At 37.5% G+C, this 17982-nt stretch overlaps 1 protein-coding gene and 1 non-coding gene across 30 annotated transcripts in view; one reads left to right on the top strand and one right to left on the bottom strand.

Annotated features, from left to right (window-relative positions):
• Positions 1–17982, top strand: part of NCOA1 (nuclear receptor coactivator 1) — a 219274-nt gene that overhangs the window by 178929 nt on the left and 22363 nt on the right. For all 29 annotated transcript variants that reach the window (XM_069582750.1, XM_069582765.1, XM_069582749.1 and 26 more), the window contains 5 exons: positions 165–282; positions 1544–1712; positions 2709–3023; positions 9149–9250; positions 11482–11884. In XM_069582750.1, coding sequence (XP_069438851.1) covers positions 165–282; positions 1544–1712; positions 2709–3023; positions 9149–9250; positions 11482–11884 — 1107 coding nt within the window. The remainder of the gene's footprint in view (positions 1–164; positions 283–1543; positions 1713–2708; positions 3024–9148; positions 9251–11481; positions 11885–17982) is intronic.
• TRNAC-ACA (transfer RNA cysteine (anticodon ACA)) lies at positions 3362–3433 on the bottom strand. The gene has a single exon. It is a non-coding gene; the product is annotated as a tRNA-Cys (tRNA).

Genomic DNA, 17982 nt, shown 5'->3' on the forward strand with positions numbered 1-17982 from the left:
ACATTCTAGATAGAGTAAGTTTCTGAATAAGTGACCTTTGTATCATTGAGGTAGTATTTTATAGGGGAAATCTCACTCTACTATTTAATATATTACTTCTGAAAAATATTATCATCTTATCTTCTGTTTTAATACATCCTGACTTCTTACCTTTCTTTAACCAGGATTACCTGAACTGGAATTAGAAGCAATTGATAACCAGTTTGGACAACCAGGAACTGGTGATCAGATTCCATGGGCAAATAACACAGTGACAGCTGTAAACCAGAATAAGCCAGAAGAGTGAGTAGTACATTTTGTATATTATCAAGTAACAGATACTATCTTCTACAGCAAAGAACTGCTTTTCCCAAACTAGATTCCAGTTTGTATTGGTGTTTTATAGATATTAACGGAAGGTGAAGGTTTAATGAAAAGGATGGGGGAGATCACCAAATCAAACAGATTTATTTACTGCATGACTGAAAGACTAGTGTATATTTTAATTACCAAGAGATTGATATAGTATGCAGCTTTATTTTTCATCTCTTACTTTGCTTTGATTGATTACCATAAAATTTCTGGGACTGGTAGATGAATTGGCCTCAGCACAACTCTCTTGCTCTTGAGTTCTTAGTTGTATAATTATTTTGTCCAGCTTTTCTCTTTGTTTGGAGCAAGAATACATAAGAAGGGAAGATACTTTCTACATCTGCTTAGTATCCCCACTTGAGTAGAATTTGATTTCTTAATCCACACAGGTAGCTCTATTCCAGCACATATAGTGTATCTCATAAATAGCAACCAAAGGATAACTAGGTAGCATTGAGTGTGAAGCCTTAATTATGACCTTTAGCCTTGTTTACCTTCCCCAAAGAAGAATCCTTATCATTATAGAAGTAGTATTAGTACTAGTGTAATTTTCTATATATCTTTAAGTTTTATGCATCAATTGATATCAATTGGATTAGACTATGTATTTCCTACATGTAATCAACAATTTGTTGGTTAACACTGAGTGTTGGTTACACTGAGCATTTTTCTAGTTTGATTTCTTTTGTCATGTTATCAGCATGATTTGATCATCCTTGAAAGTTAAGTAATATATATAATAGGTACTATTTTCATATGGTTCAATTATCAATAATTAATTGCACCTATAGAATATAAATAGAATAAATAGTATAAATTTTTAATTAGACTAAATGATTTTTTTTTTAGTTTTTGGTTGATTTTTATTTTTTACTTCTATTAAAAATTATTTTCTCTTAACTATGTTTGGTTAATTTTTCAGGCTATTTCTGTAAGCTAACATGAAGAATGTAGAAACAAAGTTCAGTGATTGACAAAATAATTAAAAATATATTCAAGCTGCATACCAAATGTTCATAAATTTCTGCACATTAAGTATAGAAAATTTCATTGCATAAGAATTGGTTTTTAAAAAATCTTGGCAATTTCCTAGAACTAGATTTGTATATATGTATATGTATATTTGTATTCTTAAGGTTGAATACTTATTTGGTATATCAGTCTTTATTTTTCTTATCTTTTGATTCTTCAGCCAGTGTATTAGTTCACAATTAGATGAACTTCTCTGTCCACCAACAACAGTCGAAGGAAGAAATGATGAGAAGGCCCTTCTTGAACAGCTGGTATCCTTCCTCAGTGGAAAAGATGAAACTGAACTAGCTGAACTAGACAGAGCTTTGGGAATTGACAAGCTTGTTCAGGTATTTACTACATTTGGCATTTTTTAGATGATAGAGATAGATTTTCTGTAAAGCTAGAAAATTATTTTTAAGTAAGACCTTTCCATATGACTCTCACTGTGTGGTAGCTATTTTATAATTTACCTTTGTGAAAGTTATCAAAATACATAATAATTAAATAATGGGCTTTTAAAACAAAAAGCCTGTCATAATAATTGCAGAGTTATAGCCTTTTACTATGGAACATAATCTTAGAAGCTCTCCCTAGTATAGAATCCAGATTTTATATTATTACTTCTTATTTTAGGACTTAATTTATCCTTCATTCATGCTAGACTTCAGCTTATATGTTCCATGACATTCCAACTTCCAGGTTAGTATTTTTGAGACTCTGGAGTTAAAAAATCAATTTAGTGCATCATGACCAGCATTTTTTTTAATGGTTAGAATAATGTAGAATAAAGACTATCAGAATGCAGAAAAAGGGAAAGCTATGTTTTATGAAACTCTGTTTTCAGTTATATACACAAACAGTAGGTCATAATTTAAATTATATTTCTTTCAATAAGTAACAGTCAAAAAGTTTGAAAGCCATAGTTCTATGGCATTCTGTTAGGTCAGCTATGAATTTCTTTTCAAACAAGATAAAAGCATGAATTCTATATTTGACATAGAAAAATTAATCCCTCCTTTAGGAATCTACTTCTCATGGTAATCTATTCAATTTAACATTTGTTGATTCTTAGGCTTTGCAGTGAGGTTCTTTTCAAACCATTTAGCTTTATTTCATTGGTTTGGGGCCTTCATTTTAACCATATTTTCATCTCTCTTTACTGAGATTTTAAACATAAATCTATTACTCCATTTCAGAAGCAACTTTCATAAGTGATTCCTTTAAGTATTAATAGCAAACTTCTGGAGAGCTTCATATGATCTCAGATCCAAAATTGTATAGAGAAGCATGTCATTCATTGGCAGAAATGTATTTGTAAAATGTTCTGGCTTATTTTCCAACAGGGAGGTGGATTAGATGTATTATCGGAGAGATTTCCACCACAGCAAGCAACACCACCGTTGATGATGGAAGAAAGACCCAACCTTTATTCCCAGCCTTATTCTTCTCCTTCGCCTACTGCCAATCTCTCTAGCCCTTTCCAAGGCATGGTCAGGCAAAAACCTTCACTGGGGACTATGCCTGTTCAAGTAACGCCTCCTCGAGGTGCTTTTTCACCTGGCCTGGCCATGCAGCCCAGGCAGACGCTAAACAGACCTCCAGCTGCACCCAACCAACTGAGACTTCAACTTCAGCAACGGTTGCAAGGACAACAGCAGGTGAGTACCCTTGTTCTACAGGTGATCCTTTTTAAAGGGATGTGCTAGTAGCTCTATGTAACAAGACAGCCCAAATGCTATTGGATGGACCAAAAGGTTGGTGTGAGTTTTCCATAGGATGTTGTGGAAAAATTCAAATGAACTTTTTGGCCAGCCCAATGCACTAAAGGTGTTAGGTCCACTCCCAGACCCTTTATGACACAAAAGTGAAGTGAAGTCGCTCAGTCGTGTCCAACTCTTTGCGACCCCATGGACTGTAGCCTACCAGGCTCCTCAATCCATGGGATTTTCCAGGCAAGAGTACTGGAGTGGGTTGCCATTCCCTTCTCTAGGGGATCTTCCCAACCCAGGGATCGAACCTGGGTCTCCTGCATTGTAGGCAGACGCTTTACCGTCTGAGCTACCAGGGAGGCCCTTATGACACAAAAAGTCATCCTTAGTCAGTTCTGATAAGAATAAGGGAGACTCATTCAGTTAAAGACTGCTGGCTCATAACAAAGTCCTTTAACACCAAGAGTTTCAAAGCAATTTACTTCCATTTTTTGAGATAAAAAATATTTAGGATGAGCATCTTGTATAATTGTTAAGTTAATAATTTTGAAGCACAGCTTAATTTCTAAAGTAGAGCATCAAGAGATATTGCTGATAAATATTTTCTCTCATGACAAATAATGTGCAGGTGTAATGACATAAATATTTAGGACTGTATAAGCAGCAGTTATAAGGGTGATCATTAAGAACTAGAAACCCAAATAGCTAAAACTATCCTCTGGGAAATGGGACCGGAAATGTAGGTTGTTGCTTCTGTTGTTATTACTCTTTTGTATTTCTTTAGCCATATGTCTGTTTTGCTTTGGATTTTTAAGAAAGTATTTAAAGAAGTTCTCTGGAGCCTTACTAATAGAGGAAGGAAGAGGAAGAAGGAGCTGACTTTATTAGAGCAGCAGCATGATAGAGTTAGCTCTGGTTTCAAGTGCTAGTTCTAACCTTACGCTAGGTGGGTCAGTAGTAAGATTATTTACCATATTAAAGCCTATGATTTCTCATCTTTAAAAAGAGTCTAATAAATAATTCCTTTACCTCTTAGGTGGTATGTGGATTAAATGAGATAACATTAATAGATGTTGTTGTTTATTCGCTAAGTCACGTCCCACTCTTTTTCGACCCCCTGGATCATAGCCCACCAGGCTCCTCTGTCCATGGGATTTTCCAGGCAAGAATACTGGAGTGGGTTGCCATTTCCTTCTCCAGAGTATCTTCCCAACCCAGGTCAAACTCATGTCCCCTGCATTGTAGGCAGCAGACGGATTCTTTATCCCTGAGCCACCAGGGAAGCCATTAATGGATGTAGAGCTTGGATATAAAGCTCTTAACAGAGTGCTCGCTATTATTATGAAATTATATTCAATAAATACAACAAATAATATAGAATGTGCTTCCATACCACTTAAAAAGAGGAAGATGATGAAAGGGAGAAAGAAAGAGATGGCATAAGGTGAAAAACTTTTAATGATAGACTAAAAAGGAATAATTTTTAAATGTTAGTGTGAAATAAAGACACAAAGGGAAATTAAGGGAAGAGAAGGGGAAAAAGAGATACAAAGCGAGGGTATAGTATTAATATATTCTGAATATTACTTAAGATAAACTGTTTCTTGTTATACCTTTTCATTCAGCACTAGACAACATAAGAATAAGAAATACTTACTAGCTCCCCTGTATTTAATTTTTCACAGAACATGTTTATGGTGACTACCAGGTCCTGAGAGGAATGCAAAGAATAAAGAGATAGATGCAGTTTTCAGAGCTTATCATCAGCCTGGGGTATTCAAAACTTACTCAGCCCTCTGTATCTTCAGGTTCCACATCTGCAGATTAAAAAATCTGTGGTTCAGAAAGAGGTTTTTTGTTTTGTTTTTTTTTTAATTCTAGATGAGAAACAAAACTTTGTGTCCATAAAAACTGCTTGATAAAAGAATAAGCTTCCTTAAGGAAATCTTTGTCATGGCAATAATTTACATGGTGACTGAATCAGGATTCTCAGCCTCATCAGTATTAGCGTTTTGAAACTGGGTAATTCTTGTTAAGGGGATGCTTCTGGTGCAGTGGGGGATGTTTAGCAGCATCCCTTGCCTCTACCCACCAGATACTAAGAGCCGCCCCTCCCCAAGTTGTGATAGCCAAAAATGTCTTCATGTATTGCCAACTCTCCTTTATGGGGCAGAATACCCCTGGTTGAGAACTTCTTGACAAGATAATCATCTTTTAGGTTTACTGTAGGAGGACTTCTTGCTAAGGCATTGGGAAAAAAAATCCATTCAGACAAAGTGACAGCAAGCCTGAATTGTGTGTGTGTGCACACACATGTGTGCATTTTATACACATAGGCTGGGTTTGTGCTTTTCCACTGGCCACAAGCCCCGCATACATCTCCTTTGTAATACAACAAGCCTGCCAACGAAACCTTTACAGGCTTGCTTTTGAATTTGTGTTACCAGCTCTAACGATTATCAACCTCTCTCCTCCCTACTTCCTAACTAACAAAAATTAGAATTTCAGGGGAGATTATGGACATGCTGATCCTTTTAGGAGAACTTCCTTGGAAGAAGTTGCTGGAAAATGGGTAAAATTTTAGTAATCAGAAAGAAGAGACAGGTCAGAGTGAAACTGTTGTACACAGTGTTAGGTTGTACACACAGATAGTCAAGGGAAGAGGAAAATAAGAGTTTTTCTGAGGGTAGGAATAGACCATTTTTATTCAACAGAAAGTGCTTGTAGATTGCTGCTTTTAGAGCAATTCCTTCTACTTCTAAAAATTACCTATTTATTTTATAAGGTTTTGACTTATTTTTCTAAGGTTGTTTTTCATTTTTATTACTTCTCATTTTTCCTCTGTCCCCAACCATTTCATTTTCACGTTATCTCACAACGCAAAGAATATATAAAGCTGTCAGTTTGGAATCCCAACTCCCACACTCGTGGAAATGTTACTTTTCTTCACCTGTTTTCATTCCCTGCGTCTTCGGTTTTTAGACTTGCAGTTCCTTCTGCCTTGAGTTTACTCTACTACCCTCTTTGCCACCTGGCATTCTCATCTTTCAAGGTACCATTGAGCTCACTCATGCTCTTGGTCCCTGCCTCCAAGTCCTAGGCTAAGTTAGTTGCTGCCCCATGCTGCTGTACATCTCTCTATATATTCAGCCTATAACTTCTGCATTGCAGTGTTTTGTATTGACCTCAACAGGGAATTCCCAGAAAATAGAAATTTACTCACTTTCGTAGGCTTCAAACTTTATTTAGTGTCTTGCATATACCAAGCTTTTTGATAAATCTTTGTAAAACTAATGGTTAATTTAAACTTATGTCTAAGATCTGACATAAGTTTGAGTTTAAGAAGTATGTAGATTTTCAGACTTTTAAGAGCCTGTTTGACTTTTAGAGACATAATATTGGTTATCTTTATTTTTGACGTGATTCTGAATGTTTTATCCTATTCCACAGTACCTGAAAGTTATAATTGTAATATTTATATTATATTGGGCTTCTCCCTCCAAGTCATTTTGTTTTCTAATCTCAGTTCAGTTCAGTTTAGTCGCTCAGTCATGTCCAACTCTTTGCGACCCCATGAATTATTGGAGTCAAAAAATGAATGAAACCAGAGTTAAGAATTGAGCTTGTTAGAGATGAGAGATTTAATCACTATTTACAGCTGTTTGGAGTCTCTTATAAAACTTTCAGAGACTTTCTAGTTTGTAAATATTAAATATTAAATTTTAAATATTAAAATTTATTAAATATGTTAAATATGAAGATATTAAAATATATTGATAGGTTGACTATAAGAAATTTATAAATTATAAAGTACTATATCAACACAAAACAAGGTTGATATTATTGTTATTATTATATCTCCCTTACCAGTTTATTCATATAAAGTTATTGGACAAGTAATCCTTGAAGCAGTAGATTGTTTATCAGGAAATACCCTTTCTAAGGATGCCTGTTTCGTTACCTGCTAAAGTTAAGGCATACCTCTGATATGGAATCCTGAGCCTGATATAGACAGTATCTTTCAAACTAGTGTACCATAGAAGATTGTTCTAGGAAATAATAATAAATGGCTATATGTCAGAAAAAAAGTTCATAATAAATGAATTGCATAGTTTATCCCCTCCTTGGAGCTCCACAATGTGCTTTAGCCAATTGAAGGCTCATAGAATTACTACACTAAAGAAATCTGTTTCACCTTGTGTAACCCATTATTTCCAATGCTTAATACAGCACAGCATGCTATTTTCCTGGCACATCTATTAATATCCTGCAGAACAATGTTCTTTAGAACACCAATTTGGGAAATGCTGGTCTAAAGTATAATTACTTCTTCTAGTTAAATAAATAGTCCATTTTCTCAGACCATTTGTTTCTTACATAATTCTCTCCAGCTAATGAAATCACATTGGATTTTTCCCAAATACGTGCCCATCAGACAGGTACCCTCCAAGTCAGAAGTACCTCAACTTTTCCATTCATCTTCCAGACCTTTAGAGAGTGTTCCCTATGTATATGTACTTTTTTACTCACAACCCTTTAAGACCAAGGCTGATGTTTCTTTTTTCTCCATTATTGCACATGTTTAAAATAACTAAATATTAATGAGTTTTTAAAAGCATGATATAAAATAGATAACCAACAAAGACCTACTGTATAGCGCATGCAACTTGTTATGTGGCAGCCTGGATCTGAGGAGAGTTTGGGGGATATATAGGTATGGCTGAATCCCTTTACTATTCACATAAAACTGTCACAGCATTGTTAATTGACTATCAGTTACCTTCAGTCACTCAGTCATGTCTGACTTTGCAACACTGTGGACTGCAGCACACCAGGCCTTCTTGTCCGTCACCAACTCCTTGAGCCTACTCAAACTCATGTCCATCGCGTCCATGATGCCATCCAACCATCTCATCCTCTGTTGTCCCCTTCTCCTCCCACCTTCAAACTTTCCCAGCATCAGGGTCTTTTCCAATGAGTCGGTTCTTCACATCAGGTGGCCCAAAGTACTGGAGTGTCAGCTTCAGCATCAGTCCTTCCAGTGAATATTCAGGACTGATTTCCCTGATTTTCCTAGTTGGATCTCCTTGCAGTCCAAGGGACTCTCAAGAGTCTTCTCCAACACCACAGTTCAAAAGCATCAGTTCTTCAGCGCTCAGCTTTCTTTATAAGTCCAGCTCTCATATCCATACTTGACTACTGGAAAAAACCATAGTTTTGACTAGATGGACCTTTGTTGGTAAAGTAATGTCTCTACTTTTTAATATGCTGTCTAGGTTGGTCATACCTTTTCTTCCAAGGAGCAAGCGTCTTTTAATTTCATGACTGCAGTCACCATCTGCAGTAATTTTGAAGCCCCCCCAAAACTGACTATACCCCAACACAAGATAAAGAGTTTTTAAAATTACAAAAAGATAGCATGGTAAACATATTTGTGTGTATATATATGTATGTATAAACACTGCAGAACACTAAATATGGCAGAGCATAAAATATTACATAAAATGTAATATATGCATATAGGCATATGTGCATGTACATACATGTGTGTACTTGTATATATATTTATGTTGTGTGTGTATTCTACTTTTAAATGCTCTGCCATATTTAGAGTTCTGTAGGAGAAGGCAATGGCACCCCACTCCAGTACTCTTGCCTGAAAAATCCCATGGACGGAGGAGCCTGGTGGGCTGCAGTCCATGGGGTTGCTAAGAGTTGGACACAACTGAGCGACTTCACTTTCACTTTTCACTTTCATGCATTGGAGAAGGAAATGGCAACCCACTCCAGTGTTCTTGCCTGGAGAATCCCAGGGACGGCGGAGCCTGGTGGGCTGCCATCTATGGGATCACACAGAGTTGGACATGACCAAAGCGATTTAGCAGCGGCAGCAGCAGCAGACAGAAAGTATTTGATAAATGTTAGGAATTGCCACCTTTTGGCAAATGTGGGAAATAATCTTACTAAACTTGCAATACTAAAACCTCTTAATAATAAAAAGTTTATGTTACTCTAAAGGGCCATGCTATATGTTTGTATGTAGAAGTTTATCTCGTTGTTCTATTTTTCTCTAGTTGATACACCAAAATCGGCAAGCTATCTTGAACCAATTTGCAGCAAATGCTCCTGTTGGCATCAATATGAGATCAGGCATGCAGCAGCAAATTACACCTCAGGTAATGTGAGAAAACCAGGCATTGTTAGTACTTCTCTAACCCAAGTTGTGTTTCTTAGAGTGTTGACTTAGGTGTTTTTGAAATGGTCTGTGAACTTATCTCTTAATGATGTTTGTACTGTAGCTTTCTTTTAGAATGAATTTATAATCAGCTTTTGATACCCCCTACTGATATTTGATCTAAAGCTGAGGATTCTTTGTTTCGTTTTATTGTTATTGTTGTCATTGCTATTAGATATCAGATGACTAAGTAGAAAACTCTTATTGCTGTCCTGAATAGTATCAGTAATAAGAAGCCAAGGATATGAAACTGTGTGCACAGTACCTGAAACCTGATCAAAACCCAGTCACATTGCTTAGTTATCTTAACTGCCTTGTGTTCTCTGTTGAGTCTGAGCGTCAGCATTTTCCATTTTTGTTTTAACAATCCTGTGGGTGAGCTCATAGCCATTGAAACGAAACATAAAAAGAACCAGGTAGCCTTCTAAGTGTGATATAGTCTTTCCTCCTTATTTCTGCACATACTTTAATATTTTTGCTTCAACCACTTTTTTTTTTTTTTTTGGCCGCACCATGTGGCTTGTGGGATCTTAGTTCTCCAGGGATTGAACTTGGGCCCACAGTAGTGAAAACACTTAGTCCCAGCCACTGGACCGCCAGGGAATTCCCTCAACCACTTTTTTTTTAAAAATTTCCCAACCAAGAACTCAAAAATTAGGGAGATGAGGTATTTTAGAAAGGATTCAGACAAACTTTTCTCCATAAAATGGACCTACTTGGATTGAGGGCAAATACTAACCAAAAGGATAAATATTAATAGAAGCTCCTGTTAAGCAGCAGATATTGGCGTCTCCATGGATCCAGACTTGGGTTTCTTTGCCTTAAAAGTCTCAGTGGTTAGTTAATGCAAGGGAAAATCGGTTATAAGGAAACAAAACCCCACTGTTGGAATTCACATAAAGACAACTTATGTTAAGAAGTCATATGTCAGTTTCTTCCATATTGGGCTACTTCTGGTTGGCAAGTTTCATTTTTATGAAGCTGTATGCTTTAATCAGCTCCTCGACCTGAATGGACATTTTCTGAGGAAAGATTTGTTGACATGCCATGTTGCTTCGCAAGGTAGCCCAAACTGCTACTGCTACCGCTACTGCTCAGTTGCCTCCGTCGTATCCAACTCTGTGTGACCCCAGAGATGGCAACCCACCAGGCTCCCCCATCCCTGGGATTCTCCAGGCAAGAACACTGGAGTGGGTTGCCATTTCCTTCTCCAATGCATGAAAGTGAAAAGTGAAAGGGAAGTCGCTCAGTCGTGTCCGACTCCTAGCGACCCCATGGACTGCAGCCTACCAGGCTCCTCCATCCATGGGATTTTCCAGGCAAGAGTACTGGAGTGGGGTGCTGTTGCCTTCTCTGAAGGTAGCCCAAAAGGAGACTTCAAACTAATTGTACCACTTCTTTCATCATTCATAATATTATAGCTATTAAAACATTTACTCTAATGTCTGGAGTAGTCTCATACTGCAACAATGCTATAAAATACCAGGGTTCATTTATTTCTGCGTATTATTTTGTTTCTAATTAAAGATTTTCTTTTTAAGTGACTATTTGTTTGGCCTTGGATCCTAGATTTCTGATTCTTCCTTTTCTAATGGTATTTGTAAGGTTTTCCTAATTGTAAAGATAATGTACATTCATTATAGATAATTTGGAAAATACATAAAAGTATAATGAAAATTGAAATCATCTATAATCACATATTATTCATTTAAGTTAAGTGGAATAAATGATCTCCATGAGAAAAGAGAAAACTAATATCCTCCATACTAGAAACGTGGTAAATTTTGTGGAAATGAAAAGAAGTCCCCTAGTAACCTAATGCCAGATAAGATAGAAATCAGCAAGCACATTTTCTCTCTCTTCTCTATGGTCTTCATGTTTCTCTTAACTGTTTTCATGACCTATATTATAGTACTAATCAATATATGTTTTCTTTGACTTTTCTCAGTCCTGTTTGACTTTAATATGTAAAATGTACTTAATTCATTTTCTCTCCTGGGAATGTTATTTAAGAGGTTTTTTTCCTTTTTCTGTTTTAGTTTGCCTTGTGCACTGATAATTGCTGCATATTCTGTTGCTCCAAGCTAGTAGGCTTTATCCTGTAAGCTTTCCAAGGTAAGGGGTAATCATAATAATATTAATAAGCGAAGATTTTTTTTCTCTCTTTTTTAGCCACCCTTGAATGCCCAGATGTTGGCACAGCGCCAGCGGGAGTTATATAGTCAACAGCACCGACAGAGGCAGCTAATACAGCAGCAAAGAGCCATGCTCATGAGGCAACAAAGCTTTGGGAACAACCTCCCTCCCTCATCTGGACTGCCAGTTCAAATGGGGAACCCCCGTCTTCCTCAGGGTGCTCCACAGCAATTCCCCTACCCACCAAACTATGGTACAAATCCGGGAACCCCACCTGCCTCTACCAGCCCTTTTTCACAACTGGCAGCAAATCCCGAGGCGCCCTTGGCCAACCGCAGCAGCATGGTGAACAGAGGCATGACAGGAAACATGGGTGGGCAGTTTGGCACTGGAATCACTCCTCAGATGCAGCAGAACGTCTTCCAGTACCCAGGATCAGGTATGAGGATTTGCACCTTTATGTTGCTTTTGTATGTACAGTTGGCCCTCGGTAGCCATGGATTTCATATCTGTGGATTCAACCAACCCCAGTGGAAAATATCCACCCCCACCAAAAAAAAAATTCCAGAAAGCTCCTCAAAGCAAAACTTGAATTCCCTACACCCTGGGAACTATTTATATCATTTTTACATAGCATTTACATGTATTAGGTACCAAAAGTGACCTAGAGATGATTTATGGAGGGATGCGCATGGGTTCTATTTCCCCATTTTATCTAAGGTACTTGGGCATCGTGGATTTTTGTATCTATGAGGGTCCTGAAACCAATCCCCCAGGGATATGAAAGGAGGACTGTACCACATCAGGCTCAGGTCTCTCTCTTCATGTGTGTTTTCAGTTCACTGACATTGAGGCAGTTTGCTGAAGAGGAAAGATGCTGAGGGAGTTCCCTGGTGGCCTAGAGGTTAGGACTGGGGCTTTCACTGGCGTGGCCTGGATGAACTGAGATCCCACAAGGCACTGACACAGGGGTCAGGAGATCCAAGCTCTAGGCTTAGCTCTTGCTACCAAATGGTTGAGTGGTTTGAGGCTTCTCTCTTCCATAGCTAAGGACCTGTCTGACATTAAAGTTTTTAACATTTTGTCTGCAAAGCACATTTTTACTGTCTTACTTTCTCTTATGGATCCCTGTAATGAAAGTCCATGTCAGACGGTGGGTATAAATACATAGGCTCAAAATTTGCATACAGATTTTTTATTATCTTGGAATTTGTTTTTGATAGTTTACATAGATAGGGATTGTTAGTCTTCACAGATTATCTCAGACCTCTCATTGGTGTCTCCGCTCTTAGCTTCTTAGGTTGTAAGCTATTCCTCTGAAATATCAGGCAACTTTTTGGCTTCCAAAAGCTTTGTTCTTTTTTAAATTTTTTATTTGCACTATCTCTCTCCTGTTTCATCTGTCCTGTTGTTGTTGTTCGGTCGCTCAGTTGTGTCTGACTCTTTGCGACCCATGGACTGCAGCACGCCAGGCCTCCCTGTCCTTCATCTCCCAGAGACTACTCAAACTCATGTCCTTTGAGTTGGAGATGCCATCTAACCATCTCGTCCTCTGTCATCCCCTTCTCCTGCCTTCAGTCTTTCCCAGCATCAGGGTCTTTTCAAATGAGTCAGCTCTTCACATCAGTGGCCAAAGTATTGGAGTTTAAGCTTCAGAATCAGTCCTTCCAATGAATATTCAGGATTGATTTCCTTTAGGATTGACTGGTTTGCTCTCCTTGCAGTTCAAGGGACTCTCAAGAGTCTTTTCCAACACCACAATTCAAAAGCACTCCTTTGTCCTAGGTTATGATATCTTTTTTGATTTTTCTATCACTTGGAGATTCTAATTAGTAGTGGCAATAAAACACATTGACTAATCTACCAGGTTTAAATAAACTTTGATGCTAAATTAATGGCAGGTTTCTGTAAAAAAAAAAAAAAGTTGAAATCCGTTTATTTTATAAATGAAAGAAAAATTTTCATTCTGCTTCAAAATGAATTTCAATGAGAAGTCTGCTATTTGACTTTGAATAAAATGTTGAAGCTATATAGAGATTTTTTCACATGGCAGTATGCTTATCAACTTTGACAGCCAAATCAATTTAGACTTTTTATTCTGGTGGCAACAAGTGCTGAAATTCTTTTGACTGTTAAATTAAGTATCTGGGGAGACATGTGTCAAAGAGCATCAGAATTCTCTAAGACATTTTAATCAAAATTAAGCCATATCAGTTTCTTTGTCCTCAAGACAATGAAGTCATCTTTGGCTGGTTTATATCACTTACACTATATGTGTGGGCAAGAAAAGGATTATAAATCGGTATCTTAATTATAAGATTGTCTGTCTGAACAGGAATGGCTTTCAGAAGAGTTGTATTTTCCTGTCTTTTTTTTTTTCTTTTCTTGTATCTTTGATTTCTCTATGCAAAGAATCTGACGCGGTTCCTTCACCTTATTCTAGCCTACAAAAGTACTTCCTCCAGCATTAGAAGTCTTATGTAGTTAAGTCTTATGTAGTTTCCCCACTGCTCTTCCAAAATGACAGCTTAGCCAAAACAGCAAATAGATTCTTAGTAGCATTTTTGATATTGATTGTAGAGCTTTAAATCAAAAGATTTATTTCATTCATTGGGGAAAAAATAACTACAGATAAGCCAAATGTTAATAAATTCCCCAGTAAAACTCTTTTTAAAAAATAAGGTATTTACTGTACTTCTCAAAAAACTAAAAATAAAACTACCATGTGACCCAGCAGTTCCCCTCAGTTCAGTTCAGTTCAGTCACTCAGTCGTGTCTGACTCTTTGCGACCCCATGAATCTCAACACGCCAGGCCTCCCTGTCCATCACCGACTCCCGGAGTTCACTCAGACTCACGTCCATCGCATCAGTGATGCCATCCAGCCATCTCATCCTCTGTCGTCCCCTTCTCCTCCTGCCCCAATCCCTCCCAGCATCAGAGTCTTTTCCAATGAGTCAGCTCTTCGCATGAGGTGGCCAAAGTACTGGAGTTTCAGCTTTAGCATCATTCCTTCCAAAGAAATCCCAGGGCTGATGTCCTTTAGAATGGACTGGTTGGATCTCCTTGCAGTCCAAGGGACTCTCAAGAGTCTTCTCCAACACCACAGTTCAAAAGCATCAATTCTTCGGTGCTCAGCCTTCTTCGCAGTCCAACTCTTATCTGTTATCTGGAAAAAAAAACAACACTAATTTGAAAAGATACATGCACTCCAATGTTCACAGCAACTTTGTTTTCCATAGCCAAGATATTGAAGCAACCTAAATGTCCATCAACAAATGAGTGGATGAAGAGGGTGTGGTATATGTATACAGTGGAATACTACTTGGCCATAAGAAATACAATGAAATGTTGCCATTTGCAACATGGATGGACTTGGAGGCCATTTTGCTAAGTGAAATAAGTCAAACAGAGAAAGACAAATATTGTGTGATATATCAGTTACATGTAGAATCTAAAAAAATAAAACAAATTAGTGAATATAAAAAGAACAACAATGACAAAACCAGATACATATGTAGAAACCATTAGTGGTTACCAGTGGGGAGAGGGAAGGAGGAAGGGGCAAGTTAGGGGCAAGGCAAAAGCTACTATGTATAAAATAAGCTACAAAGATGCCTTGTACATCACAGGGAATTTAACCAATATTTTATCATGATTATAAATATATAACCTCTTAGAATTGTGAATCCTGTGTTGTTCACCTGAAACTTACATAGTATTATACAACTATACTTCAATTAAAAATTAACTAATTAAAAAAAACAGTTCTATAAATTTTCAGTTTTGATCTTTAATGCTTCATCTCTGGAAAGCCAAGAAAGGAGGACTTCTATCCTATTACTGTTTCTTTTTTAAAAAAATATTTATTTGGCTGTACTGGGTCTTAGTTACAGCATGTAGGATCTAGTTCCCTGACCAGGGATCAAACCCAGGCCCCCTGAAGTGGGCGCACAGTCTTAGCTGCTGGGCCACCTGGGAAGTCCCCTGCTCCTATTTCTTGACAAAGCCACCTGGAAAAGTGGTGATCCAAAACCCCTTTTCCTTTGAAGCTGACACGATTTCCCTCAGGGTTGTGGATCACATCTTGATCTCTTGCAAATTCTATGTAGAACACAGTGATCAAGATGAGTGGGTAGAACTTCCTTCTTCTCCAGGCAGTGTAACCACATGTGTTACTACCCATTGTAAGTGCTCTATCTGGTACCTGGATTTTTCTTGCAGTCCAACTTTTGATTGACAAAAAATGCTTTTCACAAAATAAGATTTAAAACAAAAATAAAGTTAGTATTTGTACTACAAACAAACCCCAGAAGCTAGGTACAGTGGAGAGAGTAACGGTTTCATCCAGTTGCATTTTGAAATGAAATGGCAGAGCTTTCAGGTCTTCCATGGAAAAAACAAAAGCACAGAGAAAAATTTTTTTTATTTTTCTGGAGAGCATAAAAACATTTAAAGGTGCAATATTTTAAATATTTTCTATTGCTCTAAATTATAAGCTTGCTGTAAGGTTCTTAACAAGCTGGTAGAAAGCTTCGAGATCAGGTTTTATGTTGGTACAAGTTCAAGTTCTAGAGAAATTTTAACCCTTTCAATCGAGCCTTCTCCGAAAACAGAAAAACAAAAACCACCACATGTTTTTCTAAATAAAGTTGTATTAGAACACAGCCATGCTCATTAGTTTACATATTGTCTGTAGCTGACTTCACACATTAGAGTTAAGTAGTTCGTACAGAAATGTTATGACCTGCAAAACTGAAAATCTTAACTATCTGAGCTCTTTGTGGAAAAAGTTTGCTGACCCCTGTGTTAATCAATGATAGTAAAACCAAAGGATGAATAAATTAATTTTGCTTTAGTCCTTTGTCTTGGCATTTTCAACTTGATGTTTATTATTGTTGTTTAGTTGCTAAGTCATGCCTGACTCTTTTGCGACCCCATGAACTGTAGCCTGCCAGGCTCCTCTGTCCATGGGATTTCCCAGGCAAGAATGGGTTGCTGTTTCCTTCTCCAGGGAAAATTCCTGACCAAGGGACAAACCCATGTCTCCTGCATTGACAGGCAGGTTCTTTACAACTGAGCCACAAGGGAATCCCACAGCTTAATATAGGCCCAGAATAAATGAAGGAACGTAGGTAATAATAATGACAGAGCATGCTTTCTTTTATTTCTGAAAACAGAAAATTTTTCTAGACTATTGTGCCATAAGGATGAGTGCATAAGAACAGGATTAGAAATTTAAAATTTATTATCTACTGTGGTAATTTCCAAAGAAAATATGAGGGAAATTTAAAAAGAAACTTTTGTACCTATTTCATGGATTCTTTGAAGCCAATCCAGAGCTCCCTTTTCTGTGAACTATAGTAAACGCGCTACTTGCGCTCACTCCTGAGTGACCTCATCTACTCCTGTGGCTTCAGTGAGTTCTTTATGCCAATGACTCTATCTATCTCTAAACCAGATCACTCAGCTCATGTGTAATGCTGCCTGCTGGACAGACATTCTTGAATTTTCCGCCAGGACCCAAACTTGGCCAGAGCTAGATTCATCAGCTCCATTTCCCCTTCCCTCCATGTCTCCATGTTCCACCTTCACAAACCTCTCAAGTTTCAAGAAAGAATACATACCTTGCTCTCTCTTCTAGACTTTTGTGTATCCTCTGTCTAAAATGTCCTTCCCTCACCTGGCTCACTCCTGTTCCTCCCTCCCCTCAGAGGTATCTCCTCTAGGAAACCCTCCCTGACTCTCCCAATCATAAGCATTCACCACCCTGTCTTATAGCCACTTGTTTATCAGCTGCCTTTCTTTTTAAACAGCTTACATTTCCTTGAGTGAGCTAAGTGTGACCTTTGAAATCTTGGTTTCTCAGGTGCTTAGCACAGTGGTCTGGTGGGGAAAGCAGATGCTCAATGAGTCTTTCAAGGGAAAAATAAATCCTAATTCTGGTTGCCGCTGCCAGATGGCTGTGATGCTGTTTACGCTCCAGCAGGGAGACTTAGCATAATCAAAGATAGAATTGTAAAATTTTTAAACTAGAAGGAACAAGATGTCTGGTCCAAGAAATCCAAGGTCCAGTGTAGTGACAGAACTGGGACCAGAACTCTACCCCTCCAAGTTTATTATTCACTGGACTGGTTCTTTCTACTAAAACTAGGTCATCTGATAAAGAAAACATGGGCAGTTAGAATGTGAAATGAGGCCAGAAAAAAAAAAAAGTAAAAAAGCTTGCTAATGTACTTACAATCTTATTGTTTATCTTTGATCCCACAGAATAATATTCACAATATGTTAAGCATCTCTCCTCTCACATATATATTTTTCCTGAAAGAAATTCTTTTAAGGATCATAACTAGAATAGTTAAAATTTAAAATGTAGAATTAATCAGACAGTTGATATAAAACTGAAGATGATGGGTGTGGAAAACCCACCCTCTAGAGTCATAAATGAGAATAATAATCTCTGTATATATTCTAAGTCAAGAATTATTTACCAGACATTAAATTATATATAGAGGAAGCAACAAGGAAAAAATATGTA

This window comes from Ovis canadensis, chromosome 3, assembly GCF_042477335.2.
Source record: "Ovis canadensis isolate MfBH-ARS-UI-01 breed Bighorn chromosome 3, ARS-UI_OviCan_v2, whole genome shotgun sequence".
In the NCBI taxonomy this organism is placed as follows: Eukaryota; Metazoa; Chordata; class Mammalia; order Artiodactyla; family Bovidae; genus Ovis; species Ovis canadensis.